This window comes from Malaclemys terrapin, chromosome 6 (assembly GCF_027887155.1).
Source record: "Malaclemys terrapin pileata isolate rMalTer1 chromosome 6, rMalTer1.hap1, whole genome shotgun sequence".
NCBI classification, from domain to species: domain Eukaryota; kingdom Metazoa; phylum Chordata; order Testudines; family Emydidae; genus Malaclemys; species Malaclemys terrapin.
This window is the reverse complement of record NC_071510.1, coordinates 70,359,724-70,374,566: the sequence shown is the minus strand read 5'-3', so window position 1 is coordinate 70,374,566 and position 14,843 is coordinate 70,359,724. Positions and strand designations below refer to the sequence as shown.

Below are 14,843 nucleotides of genomic sequence, written 5' to 3'. Positions count from 1 at the left end.
TATTAAAAAAAAGAATAATCAACAATCAGTTTAATCACTAAGTAACAAGGTTCCTACAGACTAACACTATGTTGTTCCAACTCACTGCCTTTGGCAGTTCAAAGGAACTGCATGGTGGTTGGGGTCACTGTGCCCTTTATGACTTCAAATGGTGGAAAGCGGGGGGACCTGCAGCAGAAGCATGCGCAATCCCTACTAGATACTGCTGGAGTCAACATTCCAAACTGCTGTGCTGGGCACAATGGACACAATAAATGGGATCCACATGTGCAGTAACTCAAAGAACAATTCAAGTTTTTTCACTAAATGAATTTTTTAAATGAACTTTTTAATTGAAATGAAACCTCCTCTAAGGCATACCTTTTTTGTTAAAGAAAACACATCACTAAAGGTAACTAGACAACAGCATTATCTATGGTATTTTTTTAAAAATCCACCATCTTGTCAAATAATGCAATATTGAGACATGCTCTATGAAATTGTCTTTAAAAATTCATTTTTGAATTATAGAAGAAAAGGTGTCTAACTAGTTCCATTTCTTATTTAACCTCTTTAGAACTCATTAACATGTTTCCCCTCCCAGGATGCAAGAATGAGATTGTAAAACGTAGGTAGTAGTCTCAGGAAGGAGAAATTACATATCTAATGTTGTTGTCTAATCTGCAAAAGAATTACAGATTTGGGATTATGCTTGGCTCAAGGGCGGTGAGAACTCAGATAACATTATTTTTACAAGATGCTTAAATCCCACTCTTACCACACGCTATCCTTGCTCTACTCTATCAGTTCCTATTCTGAGCAAAAGGGGGAAAGCATTAAAAACATTTTAAAGCTGTACCCACACCTCTGCACTGAAAGTGCGTGGGAGAGTGTGGATCCATTACACCTTTCATCCTCAGAGAACAAGTTATTAATAGTTGTCTGTTTCCAAAAACAGACTAGTTGCAGTCTTCACTCTTGAGGACAAAAGATTCAGGCATGAGTCTCTAATGTGGTCAAGAATTAGCCAAAGATCAGTTAAATGCAAAGATTCCTCATGATACAGAAGTAACAGAAGTGAACAGTAACAACACTCTTTTGGAAACTCCAAAGCATAGTACATCCAAAATACATATGTTGTATTTAGAGAGAAATCCCATAATTTAAGGTTTATAGGTTGCTGTACATCTGTAACAGAAAGGTCAAACCTGGATTCATGCCCAATGTATGATGGAAGAGTAATGCTTTGAAAAAGTATAGTCAGTCTAACCTTAGAAGTCACGTCTTGTTAAAATTAGTCTCCTTAAGTAACTAGAGATATACAGGGATGGTTCATATAAGCCTGACTCCTGATGGAAAAAAAATACTAATCCAGCTCTTTTAACCCACTTTAGATAAAGAGCCTTTGCACTACAGAGGAGTTTGCTATCTGTATGTGTTGTGAAAGTCTTTGCATGGATTATCATGAGACATCTGATTCTCCCATGAGAAGGAGGTATGTCATAGTTCATACAAGCTCTGTTGTATCCAACATCTGAAGTTTGATTTTCTTTTAAACTGTTGACTGCCCCTCCTTCCCGAAAAATTCTTTTGACTGGAAGAAAGTTTTCAGGGTGAGGTTTTCTAAACATGACTCAAAGATTCCAGTCTTCTCCCAGAGTAAACAAGATACTTTGATTACATGGCTCAGTGACAGACTTGGAAGCTCATTCAAAACTCCATGTTTTGAAGGGGTGGAAGTTTCCTGAACACCACTTGACTGTGGTTAAAATTATACTCTATGCTACAAATAGAAGATCACAATGTAACATGTATATGTTTGCCACTGTCCAGTATCTATTCCTACAGTCTTGTCCCAAAACAGTACTGGAATATTTCCCGTGCAAGCCTCTGTGTAAAAGGAAGTGAGTTTTCTACATGTTTATGAAGCTGTTCGCTCATTTGTGAGTAGGTCAAAGTATCTCAAAATTATGTAAACTACCGTAATATGCAAAGAACAGCTAAAAATCTTGCATTGACGTTATTGTTTACCTTACCAAAAGAGCCACTGGAAAATCTTTAAAATTTTTCCCAATATTCCTGTCTTCAACAAATGCCTCACTTCCATCATCATGAGCTTCAGAAATTTTTTCAGATTGTACTTTTGCTGTACCTACAGAAAAACAAGTTTATTTTATACAATGAAAATAATGAGTAACGTAGAGCTTGTAACAAATTTATTTTTAATTAAAGTGCAGTATTACAACAAATGCTCCATTTCCCAAAAAAGGAAACATCATGTAGATTTTGCTACATGATTTTGCTACATGATGCTACAACAATGCAGAATGAAAAGCAGATCTATAATGCATTCCTATGGAAAGTAGAGCTCTGCTTAGAGTATCACTGAAAAAAGGTCAACGGCAAGCATGAGAGTTGTTGGTGTTATCAGGCCCATCAAAAGAAATTTCAGACTTATTGAACCCTGTCCTGGCCATTTTACCCCATCCATATCACCTTTCTGCACCCATACTTATAACTCTCCTCTTCCTTCTCTCCTTTTTTCTGTCATTCCCCACACAGACAGAATGTTTTTTAAAAAATATTTTGGGAAGAGCTTGTCCTCTTTGTTATACTAGCTGTACTAACAGAAAAGGCTTTATAAAGCTCCTGAGATCTATAACCCTGTCCTAGGATACTTGGATCCATGCCGCACTGCTCCACCTATACAGCAAGGCAGGAGGTTGAATCTGAATCAAAGGCTGCAATGCAAGACTAATTGAGTCAGTAGGAGTTGTTGGGTGCTCAGCACTCAAAGTCAGGTCATTTATTTAAACACCTAATATGGACTTGGGAGCCTAATGTGAGACACATTTTCTTTTGAAAACTTTAGCCACCACATCATTGAGCATTGGCCTGCTAAACCCAGGGTTGTGAGTTCAATCCTTGAGGGGACCATTTAACGATCTGGGACAAAAATCTGTCACGGATGGTACTTGGTCTTACTGTGAAGGCAGGGGATTGGACTCTATGACCTTTCAAGGTCCCTTCCAGTTCTATGAGATAGGTATATCTCCATATAATTACATCCCCTACTTCCCTTGCCCTCAGCCTATTTCAACTAGACCCTCAATCCTCCCCCAGTCCTATTTCCCATTAAACCTTTCAAAAACCCTCCCACAGTCAATTGTCTTCCTCTGGCCCAACAAGCCTTCTAGGATTTCACTGCTTACCTGTTACACAAGGCTTAACTAATACCCTAACTACAAGGCATTATGCCTGTTTTACAAATGGTACACTGAAAGCACAGAGCAATTAAATTATTTGCTCAACATCACACAGTAAGCCAAGTGAATGGAACAGAACCTCAGAGTGCCCATTCCCAGTCCATTGCTCTAGCCACAAGCCCAATCTCCCTCCTAATAGTTGGTTGATTAATAATTAACATTTACCTGGTAAGTGCTTTGGAAAACACGAAAAAGGTATTATCAAAAGCCATGTTCCAAAACAGCACAAGAGAAATGCTATCCACCAAGCCCCAAGCCACCGGGGGTCATCTGGATCAATCTCTGTGCTAGAAAATATATTAATTTGGAAAATGCAGATTTAATAATGACAAACATCTTACTAGTCACACAGTATATTGCCACAAATTATTATGGCTTTAAAAGCTATACATTCAGTTTCTCCCATGGCACTAGGAGAAAGCCTCCCAGTACCATGCTTTTTCCTCATTGTTTTTGGGACCTATTAAATTCTATTGTTTTACTTTTTTGTATAATAAAGCACTCAGCACATTATAAATATAATCAAGTCAAAATGGAGACTCTTGAACCAGAATGTACTGGACTGACTAATAAGGGAGCAATGAAAAAACAGATCTTGGTAAAGTGCAATGTCACCACCACATCACTGATCACTAAATATACGTTTAATACTATTCAAAACAATTCTGAATATCTTTACCATCAGTGGATTTTTACACAAGGCAAATGTGAATTAGATACTAGTCTCATCATGTTGAAGTTGCACAACTTAAGTCACAAAAGTCAGGAAAATGCAAAAGCAAACAGTAACTATAACTCAGCCAAATCAGGATTGTAAGAATTGCTATATTGGATTAGTCCAATGATCATCTACTCCTGTATCCTACTGCATTTCAGTAATATATTCTTCAAAGAAATCCCCCCATAATGGAAAATTATGCAATTACATGCCCATGGGAGAGGTTTCTTCCTAATCCCAAGAAGTTAGTGGTTTATGTCCTAAATCATTGAGGAATGATACCCCATACAGATTTTTTTAAATCTAATGTTACTGTGGAAATCCTGCAACATAATCCCTGAAATGAAAGACGTGAGATCCCACTCCTCATATCACCACTAAAGGAAGTCTCTGGACAGAAAATGTTCATGTGCGGAGAATGCAGGTTTGGGCTTATTTTAAGGTTGATAAACAAAAGAAGTAGTAATCACCATCTCCAAAAGCTGGAACTAAACTCATGCTCCTGATTATCAAGGAGTAACTTTTCTCTATAGAAAAGGTTAGAGTTTAGGTCTCTTTTCTTGGAAGTCATTAGGGAAGACTAGATTGTTGCCTAACAGGTCAGAGGGTTTTTCAAAAAAGTCCACAAGAACAACAATCTTATGTTCTCTGAAGGAAAGAGCTATTATATGGAGAGGAGCTCAGCTATTTCCCCTCTCATGGCAAAATCCATAATCCTCAATGAAGCCATAGGAAGTACCCAAATATTTTAGTAGATTACCATTAGGAACAAGGGATTAATAAAAATAGAACTCTGTTGGCTGAACAGAAGAAATCTAGAACACTGCCTTGCCTTGTTTGAAGAGGGACATCAATATAGATATTAAGCAGCTGCCCTCCCAATACATAGCCAAGGGCAGGACCCAGCAATGACATGGCATAGCCAATTCCTAAAGGGAAAGAAAAAGAAGAAATGTTTTCCATTTCATGTCTCAGCAGGACATACAGTTCTAAAATGTAAGGTTAAAGAAAAAAATTAAGCCTGTAGAGAACAGTAAAAGTTCATAGACACACAATAAAATACAAAATATAAATTCCATGGCATTTTCAGGGGAGGGAACAATCACAGTTACACTTTCAGTGTAATGATTTATAGAAATCAAAGATCTGTAGAAATCAAAATATACACTTGTCAATTATATTATTAATATCTTTAACATGATCTTTTACAACTCTTATTTATGAGACATGGTGGGTGAAGTAATAGCTTTTATTGGATCAACTTCTGGATATTTGGGTGGCCCGTTCCATGATGCAATCTATTTCTCTGGTGGAGTGTCCTTGTTTGGTGAAGGCGGTTTTAAGTGTGTTAAGGTGAGTATCCCAGACTTTCTCCTCAGAGCATATGCTGTGCTTTGCTGTAAATAACAGATATTTTTCTGTGTTTGGGGTGGTTATTGGATCGATGAAGGTAGGTGTGGTGACCTGTGGGATTATTGTATATGATAGTCAGTAGGTTCCACTGTTGAAACTGATTGTGGTGTCCAGGAAGTTGATGCTAGTGTGGGAGTGTTCTAGAGAAAGTCTGATGAATGGATGGTGGTAGTTGAAGTTGTGGTGGAAATCTATGGGGGATTTTAAACCGTCTGTCCAGAGGATAAAAATATCATTGATATATCTCAGGTAGATCACTGGTTTCATGGTGCATTTATCCAGAAATTCTTCATGAAAGTGGTCCATGAAGAGGTTGGTATATTTGGGAGCCATCCTGTACCCATGGCTATTCCCATGGTTTGGGTAAAGTATTTGTTAGTAAATGTAAAATGGTTAGGAGTGAGGATAAAATGGATGAGTTTGGTGATGTGTTTGGGGTGATATCTGAGGGTTGTCCATTATCTTGTAAATATTTGAGCCAGACAGCTATGCCATGATTGTGAGACATATTGGTGTAAAGGGAAGTGGCATCCATGCTGGCAAGGATGGTGTTCTGAGGGAGGCTGTTAATATTGCAGTTTGTGGAGGAAGACAGTTGTGTCCTGGAGGAAACTGGCCCTTGTGTGATGAGTAGTTTGAGAATGGTTTCTAGGAGTCCCAATATTCCTTCAGTAAGAGTGCCACAGCCAGATATGATCGGTCTGCCTGGGTTCCCTTGTTTGTGTATGCTGGGAAGCATGTAGAAGGTCCCTGGGGTGCGTCATGGGAGATGAGTTTGTATAGTTTCTCTTGGAGTTGGTTGGGGAAGGAGTTGATGATATCCTTAAGTTCCTGGGTAAACTGTGGTGTGGGAGTCATCTTTGAGTTCTTTAGAGTAGGTAGTATCGAAGAGTAGTCTTTTGACCTCACTAATGTAGTCATCACTGTTGAGGACTACAATGAGGCCCCCATTGTAACTTACTAACTTTCTCTTTTTGTTCTAGGACTGCAGAGATGTTAATGGGCCATTCTCCTTGAATTGTCCCTTACAATATGAGATAGCTATTTATGCTAAACAATCTGTTTCACCTTGCCTTTTTGCTGTGATGTTCAGGGTACCTTTCCCAGACCTGAAGAATAGCTCTGTGTGGCTCGAAAGCTTGTCTTCCTCACCAACAGAAGTTGATCCAGTAAAAGATATTTCCTCATCCACTTTGTCTCTCTAAAATCCTGGGACTGATACAGCTACAACTACACTATACTGCACACACCTATTATTTAAGGCTTTCTTCTTCCTCAAAACAGTTTCAAATCTGTAAAAGTAGTTTTGCCTTTACACAATGCCAGATTTATATTACTGCATGCATTTTGCCTGCAAAGAGATTTGTGTTATATGGAATAGAAAGCTTGCATCCCTACTGTGTGAAAGAATTGCAGAGCAAATAGCTAAGTGCTTGAATTATATGGCTACTTCTCTCTATGTGTTTCAAAGCACTTGAACCTTGCCATGTTAGGTAGCATGTCTATTATTTTTAGCCTTAAACATAAATGTTTTAAAGTAAAAAAATACCAGTCTGTTTGAGTGCTTAAATTATTAAGAGAACATACATGTAGCCTGGAAATTCTAAATAAAAGCATAATAGAAGTAAAATGAAAATGTACTTTATTTTTTTAAATCTACCATGACCAGAAGTCAGGTGTCTGTGTTAGCAGCTCTGGCAGCAGTAATATCCCTAACACTTGAAGCACAGTAAAGTCTACAGCTCCCGGTTTCCTTTAGGTCTGATTGATTCAAGAGCAATGGCACTGTATGCTTTCAACACATCTTGCTAAATCATTGAAGAGGGAGGAGGCAGAGGCAGGGGTAGCTAGTCTCACTGAAGAGAGCTCTTTTGTCCACCCAGAGAAGCAACACAGACAGTTCTCTTTCCCTGCAAAGCTAGAGAGGAGAAGAACAAGCAGCATGCTTTCTTGATTTTGCCTTAGGGCAGGTCTACACTGTAAAGAGATGCTTTCTTAACTCAGGTTAGCTAACCCATATTAGTCAACTTGATTAAAATAGTAGTGAAGACACGACAACTCTTCTTTTAACTTGTATCAGCAGCTCAAGTTCATCCCTATATACTTTAACTTGAGCTGTTATGATGTCTCCAAGTTACTATGTCTTCACTGATATTTTAACCCAAGTTAACTAATCTGAGTTAACACACTTTTTTCTCTGTTCAGTATAAGCATACCCTTAGTCTTTTTAGGCCTAATAGCCACAATATCAGAGTATCATAGGCACAGATGAGTACAGAGACACACATTAACTTTCAACCAAATATTCGTGGCTGATTACATAGAAAGGATTTTTGCTAAAATTCTTTATAATTTTTTCAATTTTGCTGCATCAGTGAGCTGGCCCAGCTATGCAACTTCCTTGTAGACTGAAATTTCTGGAGTGAATTTGTTAGGGATAGGACTGGGTTTCTTAGCTATTCAACAGTATCTGAGTATCCCCTTAGATAACAAGGGTGAAATATTGGCCCTACTAAAGTCGGCTGCAAAACTTCCATTGACTTCAGTTGGGCCAGGATTTCTCCCCAAGTTGGTAGGTCCCTTAGATCCAGGAGACTTAGGATAAGATTTTAAGGACCTATGATCATGAATTGGAACTCATTCTAAACTCTGAGCATGTGGAGTGGGGAGTTTTACCTGCCTAATAACTGCTGGACTACATCCTAAAATATCAGCAGAAATCAAGTTACTTTCCTTTTCATACCAGATAGAACTTTGGTTTTGCTGTTTTGGAATGCACTTAAATGTACAAATGGAAAAGAAAGAATGTAACTTAACTCTTAAAATAAATTTGGTAAATACCTAAAAAATCATGCTTGAGTGCCTTTTTGTGCCTAACAAAGATTTAACTAAAAACAGATGCCTTAATTCAAAATCAAACACAATACATAATAAAACATACACTAAATCTGTCAGGAAAAGCAAAAATATCCTGTAGGCATCCTGTAATAAATTAATGCATCCCTGTGTACAGTAATAAATTATCAGCTCAAACATGGAACGATTAACCTAGTTACTTAGCCATTTGCTATATTTCCCTTCTAGTTTTGTTGTGTTATTAAAATAGACTGCTTTTTAAGCTGACACTACTTTTTTCTTCTACAAGTTCACATGTTAATCTGAAGTCTAGACACGTGTCACCAACTCTTCACACACACTGTTGGCACTTTAGATTTGGTTTTAAAGCTAGCGATGAGATTTAACAAGCAGGTACGTTTTGTTTTGATTTCAAAATAAACTACTCTGGAATATTTTTGCAACACTTTCCTGCCCTACAGAGACTTGTTAAATATTCTAGTGTGGGTCACATTTTTTCCCCCTTAATCACATGAGCAGCCCAATAGACCTTAACAGGTCTGACAAAAAATAAAGAGACCAGATTAGAATACTCAGAACCACTCTTTAGAATAATTATGTAATCATAAACAATTTTGAACAACTTTCACTTTAAAGTTCAAGGTACAGTACAAGTTTAATTGACTGACTGATTCGTTTTGAGGAAATCTTGCAAAGACTTGCCTAGAGCCAGTGGAATAGGGGTTATAGATTTAAGTATTCTGGATGGAAGTTTGGAGACAGAACTGAAACCTTAATTATATCTAACTATAGAGTTAGTTACATGAACTGTCTTGTAGCAGATTAAGAGAACCTTGGGCAATTTTTCAACACAATTAATGTACTCTTTTTTAACCTGAGGAAAGAAGTGATTGCTGAATGCACAAGTAAAATATGGTGAATGAAGAAATTCTTTGGGAAAGTGTGGAGGAAGGCTTGAACCAGTGTGAAGTAGAGAGGGAAAAATATGTGACTTGCCTTGTCATAGAGTACAGTCTGGAGCAGAGGTAGTCTCTTGATTCAAAGGGTGCATTACACTAAGCTGCTGAGGAGGCACCAACCACCCACAGAAGCACCCCTCGTCCTGGCACCACAACCCTAATCCCATCATGATGAAGAGGAAAAATGAGGGGCCTGGAGGTGAGCCTACCATGCATTCACCCTGCAGCAGCAGCTCCTGTTCCACAGGGCTGGTCCCAGCTCCCTGCTCTGGGCATTGCAACCCTGCATATGGGGTCATAGCACCACTCAGGTTTGCTCCAACCACCCCTCCAGCATGACGGAATTGTGGCTGGGCCAAATTTGAGCAAGTGGTATTACGGCCTTGTGTACAGGTCGTAGCACCACTCAGGTTTGTCCTGGCCATTCCTCGATCATAACGGGGGGAAGTCAGGCTAATCCTGAGTGGTGCTACAACTCAGTGCACCAAGTCACAGCACCCAGAGAAGGGAGCTGGGCCCAGCCCCATGGAACAGGAGCCACTGCAGGGTGAATGCAGGGCAGTCTCGCTCTCCAGTCTCCTTCCCTATCCTGGGCTTCACCTCCAGACTGGGCTGGGGAAAATGTATGTTTGCTCCCTTGGTTTCATGATTTCTGTGGGTGCAGCTGAAAGCACGAACCCATGCTAAAGCTGCCCTTGATCTGGAGAAAGACTAAAAACAGTAAAACCAGTAGCTGCATAAGAAATGCTATACAGAACACTAGACATGAGATAGTTTTAAGGGAGGATGGTGAATACTGAAAGTGTGCGTAAACCATCTCTTTGTTCTATGCCTGAAGTAAAGGCCTGCTCTGCCATAATCCCCACATAGAACCTTCACCTGAATACACAATTGTAGAATGTGTTATGTTCATGTGAAGCACTTCTTCTCACACTGACCAAATACTCACAAGGGAACATGATACAGCCATTAAATGATACGGTAGGATGGGGCTGCTGAATTGACAGTTTTAGCTCCTGACTCTTTTAATTTGAGAGCAGATGCCAACTTTAGCTACAGATTGTATTAAACTGCTTAAGTTTAAACTATGTTAAAACCTCAGTTTCTCATCTCATCAAGTTGGTTACATATGAAAATAAGAGGCTGGGTGAAGTGTTCAAGATACCGTGGGGTTCATCCTGACCCACCCTATTAAACAAATAAAATAGCCAGTCAGCAAATTTCCAACCTGCCGAGACAATAAGCATAGCCTTGTCTGTTTCCAAAACATCTACATGCCAACCATTACAGCAATCACTGCAGAAACAATTTCTATATAAAAAAGTTGTCAGCAAGCAAATCTGTTACTTCAGCTCCTTAATGAGAAGTGTTGTGTTTACAACATTTATGATCACTTTCTACTAGCAGATTTTTTTAATTACAATATTTATAAAGTGTTCATTCAGCAATCATTTGCTACCAATTTAATTTTTAAAACAATATTACCTATGTAGAGAGAAGATTTGTGTTTTGGGACACTATCATCAATGAAGGCTGTGCCCAAAGTGTACAGGGGAGTTCCTCCGACTCCCAGTAGCAGCTGCGCCAGGATGAAGACATAGAGGTAGTTGGAGAGTGAAGACTCTTTGCTGGTATTGCACGTGAAGTTAGCATTGCTAGTTCCTGATACTTGACAGGTATCTAAAAAACACATTTATAGAGACATTAATAAAGTACAGTTGACTGATTCATCATATAGTTTGTGCTTATAAAGGTAAGGAAGCACCATGTAATGTGCTGTAGTTAATAGCACAGGATTGCTCAACTCCTAGTCTTCTAATCCCAGCTCTCTTACAGATTTCTTGTGAGACATCAGACATGTCACTGAGCATCTCTGTGCCACAATATTCCATATGAAAAATGAGGCTATTTCTCTACTAGAAAAATGTATAGTTTAAAACAGAGATTATTGTTTATTAATCAGTGCTCCAGCTGATATGGAGCAATACTGATAGGTACTAAGACACCCTCTAGCCCTCCACTGCTTAACTAAAAGTCTTAGAGATTGAGGGTAGGGGATATAAGAAAAATCTGTTTTAAAAGATTCAACCACCCACTCTTCCTCCCCTGAATAGGGCAGGGAGAAGAATTAGGTTTGTAAGGAAGTGTTCCTATTTAATAGGTTACGCCCTAGCAATCTCCCCATGACAACAAATGTCATTGATTTAACTCCTAGAATTAGGAAACTACATTACTGGGATTTCTCTTACACATGCACACAGGGCAGAAGGAGGAATTGTGTTAATGCACAACTTTTTTCAGGTACCTAAAAGTTAGTTATATGTAATAGTTAGCTTTTCCTTGCTTAAATGCATTCTCTCCCCTTTTCCTTCCCTTTGGAGTATTACTGCTTTTCCACAGACATCGAACAGCCTTAATCTTATTTGACAGAATAGAACAAAAGTATGTGCAGCATTCTTTGCAAATGTCTGTATATACACATGTGCAATCCTGAAGAGGAAAAATCCCACTCATTTGACAGAATTGCTGTACTGGGTAATTCTCAGCTATTGTAAAAAATACTTACTTTACTTACAGTAAAGAGAAAGTGATATAAGTAGGTTATGTTTATCCACAGAATACAGAACAAACTTTCAGAATCATCCCTCCAGAAGCATGACTAAATACCAATTTCTACAGTGGAGTTTTATGAATTAAGCCCAAGGGTACTTTTTGACCCTACCAGTGCTAGCAAAGGAGCAATGTAGCTGGCACAGTATTTCTCGAACAAGCAAGCCATACATTCAGCATCAGAAGAGAAGAGAATTTATCTAGTGATCATTCAGAACCTAACATGAATTCTTGAAGAGTTAGGCAGAAAAAGCTACTACAATGAAGTCTGTCATGCTTTCCATTACAAACTCCTTTCTTCAAAAAAAAAAAAAAAAAAAAAAAAAAAAAGGAGTTTAAGATGCCATATAAATTCATTTTAGATTGAAACTTCATACACTAGTCTGGTCAATGAGCAGTATTTTCCTACTAAATTGTCCATTAAGTCAGGTGAAGCAATTTTTCAGTTTTTAAAGAATTTGTTGACAGACTTTGTGCCCAATGCTCTTTTCAATTTACACTGTAGGAGAGGGGCAGGAGCTCTTGGGGCATGGCAGGTTTCTGAGCAGAAACCCATGCAGAAGTTAACACTAATAAAAATGGCATGGGTATTACCATCCCTGTCTCCTTAGGATAGAAGTAAGGTAGCTGCAGAGGCATGGTGGAAGGATGTAGAGTACTCAATGGCAGTAAGGCTCTTAAGGAAGCTGCCATAGGGGGATGGTCCCTCAAAGCATGCTGTAGAAAGGAAGGCAACCTCAGGGGCAGCTGGGAATAACTGGCTCTTCCCTCTTTGAAGTGGCAAATCCTTGCGCTTGGAGGGAATAATTCAGCACTAATTCCTCTAATGGCTTGTCTACATGGACCAGGAGATCGATGCGTGGCAATCAATGCATCGGCAGTCAATTTAGCGGGTCTAGTAAAGACCCGCTAAATCGACTGCAGATTGCTCTCCCATTGATTCCTGTGCTCCACCTGAATGGGGAGTCGACAGGATAGGATCTCCCGTCGACGTAGCATAGTGTGGACCCCGTGGTAAATAGATCTAAGTACGTTGACTTCAGCTACATTATTCACAAAGCTGAAGTTGCATAACTTAGATTGATCTCCCCCCGTAGTGTAGACCAGGCCTCAGTGAGCATCCATATTTTAGCAAAAAGAACAGGAGTACTTGTGGCACCTTAGAGACTAACAAATGTATTTGAGCACAAGCTTTCGTGGGCTAAAACCCACTTTATCGGATGCATGCTCAATGGTTTGAGCATTGACCTGCTAAACCCAGGGTTGTGAGTTCAGCCCTTGAGGGGGCCATTTAGGGATCTGGGGCAAAAATCTGTCTGGGGTTGGTCCTGCTTTGAGCAGGGGGTTGGATTAGATGACCTCCTGAGATCCCTTCCAACCCTGATATTCTATGATTCTATGAAAATACAGTAGGAAGATATATATATACACAGAGAACATGAAACAATGGGTGTTACCATACACACTATAATGAGAGTGATGTGTCAAGGTGAGCTATTACCAACAGGAGAGAAAAAAAACTTTTTGTAGTGGTAATCAAAATGGCACATTTCCAGTAGTTGACAAGAAGGTGTGAAGAGCAGTAGGGGGGAAAAATAAACACGGGAAAATAGTTTTACTTTGTGTAATGACCCATCCACTTCCAGTCTTTATTCAAGCCTAATTTAATGGTGTCCAGTTTGCAAATTAATTCCAGTTCAGCAGTCTCTCGTTGGAGTCTGTTTTTGAAGTTTTTTTGTTGTAATATTGTGACTTTTAGGTCTGTAATCGAGTGACCAGGGAGACTGAAGTGTTCTCCAACTGGTTTTTGAATGTTATAATTCTTGACATCTGATTTGTGTCCATTTATTCTTTTACGTAGAGACGGTTTGGCCAAAAACATACTCCAACGAGAGACTGATGAATTGGAATTAATTTGCAAACTGGACACCATTAAATTAGGCTTGAATAAAGACTGGAAGTGGATGGGTCATTACACAAAGTAAAACTATTTCCCCATGTTTATTCCCCCCACACACACACACACACTGCTCCTCACACCTTCTTGTCAACTGCTGGAAATGGGCCATTTTGATTACCACTACAAAAAGTTTTTTCTCTCTCCTGCTGGTAATAGCTCACCTTAACACATCACTCTTGTTATAGTGTGTATGGTAACACCCATTGTTTCATGTTCTCTGTGTGGTTTTTTTATATATATATATATCTTCCTAGTGTATTTTCCACTGCATGCATCCAATGAAGTGGGTTTTAGCCCACGAAAGCTTATGCTCAAATAAATTTGTTGGTCTCAAAGGTGCCACAAGTACTCCTGTTCTTTTTGCTGATACAGACTAACACGGTTGCTACTCTGAAATCAATATTTTAGGTTATTGTTCTCCTCCAGTAGTATTTTTGAACAGGAATAGAGCATTAGAAACATTTTTAGCCCTTTTAATTAATGCAAAATAACCCAGGTTTTTAAGCAATAAATCTTGTATTCTTTACTATGAAAAAAGATCTTTTGGCATTTGAAAAGATATTAGAAACAGCACATGAATACAATTCAATACGTTTCAAAGCCTTTTTTATGGAAGTGTATGTAGTTTTTCAATCTAAAGTCAATTGACTTCAGGCTAACTTTAGACAAAATGAATACATACAATGTCTCTAAAACTACATTCTGTAGTACATGAAGTGTTATTTTTATAGCAGGATACATTGTAAAGATTTTACTTTTACAGTATGCATTAACATCTCATAAGTACTGCAATATCTCCTCATATATGATGACCCAGAATATATTTGTAATTATACATTAATGCTAGATAAACACATCAAATAGATAAAGTTTATCTAAATTCTAGCGAATTGAAAGATAATCTCACTGGTATACCAATTGAATTATTTTATATATATGAACAGCAGATAGTGTCTGGCATTACTCAAGAACAATAATCAAGACAGTCCTTGACTCAGAGAGAGCTAATAATCTAGAAGACAGACCTAAGAGACACAAGATGTCCTCAGAGATCCAAAAGAGGAAACTACTTAAGATACTTA

At 38.6% G+C, this 14,843-nt stretch overlaps 1 protein-coding gene across 1 annotated transcript in view; it reads right to left on the bottom strand.

Annotated features, from left to right (window-relative positions):
- LOC128839831 (solute carrier organic anion transporter family member 4C1-like) overlaps nt 1-14,843 on the bottom strand; it is a 95,681-nt gene that overhangs the window by 33,415 nt on the left and 47,423 nt on the right. Inside the window, exons 3-6 of the mRNA XM_054033140.1 lie at nt 10,677-10,871; nt 4,796-4,892; nt 3,411-3,532; nt 2,016-2,131 (exon numbers count right to left, since the gene is read on the bottom strand). Of these exons, the coding sequence (XP_053889115.1) occupies nt 2,016-2,131; nt 3,411-3,532; nt 4,796-4,892; nt 10,677-10,871 (530 nt within the window). The remainder of the gene's footprint in view (nt 1-2,015; nt 2,132-3,410; nt 3,533-4,795; nt 4,893-10,676; nt 10,872-14,843) is intronic.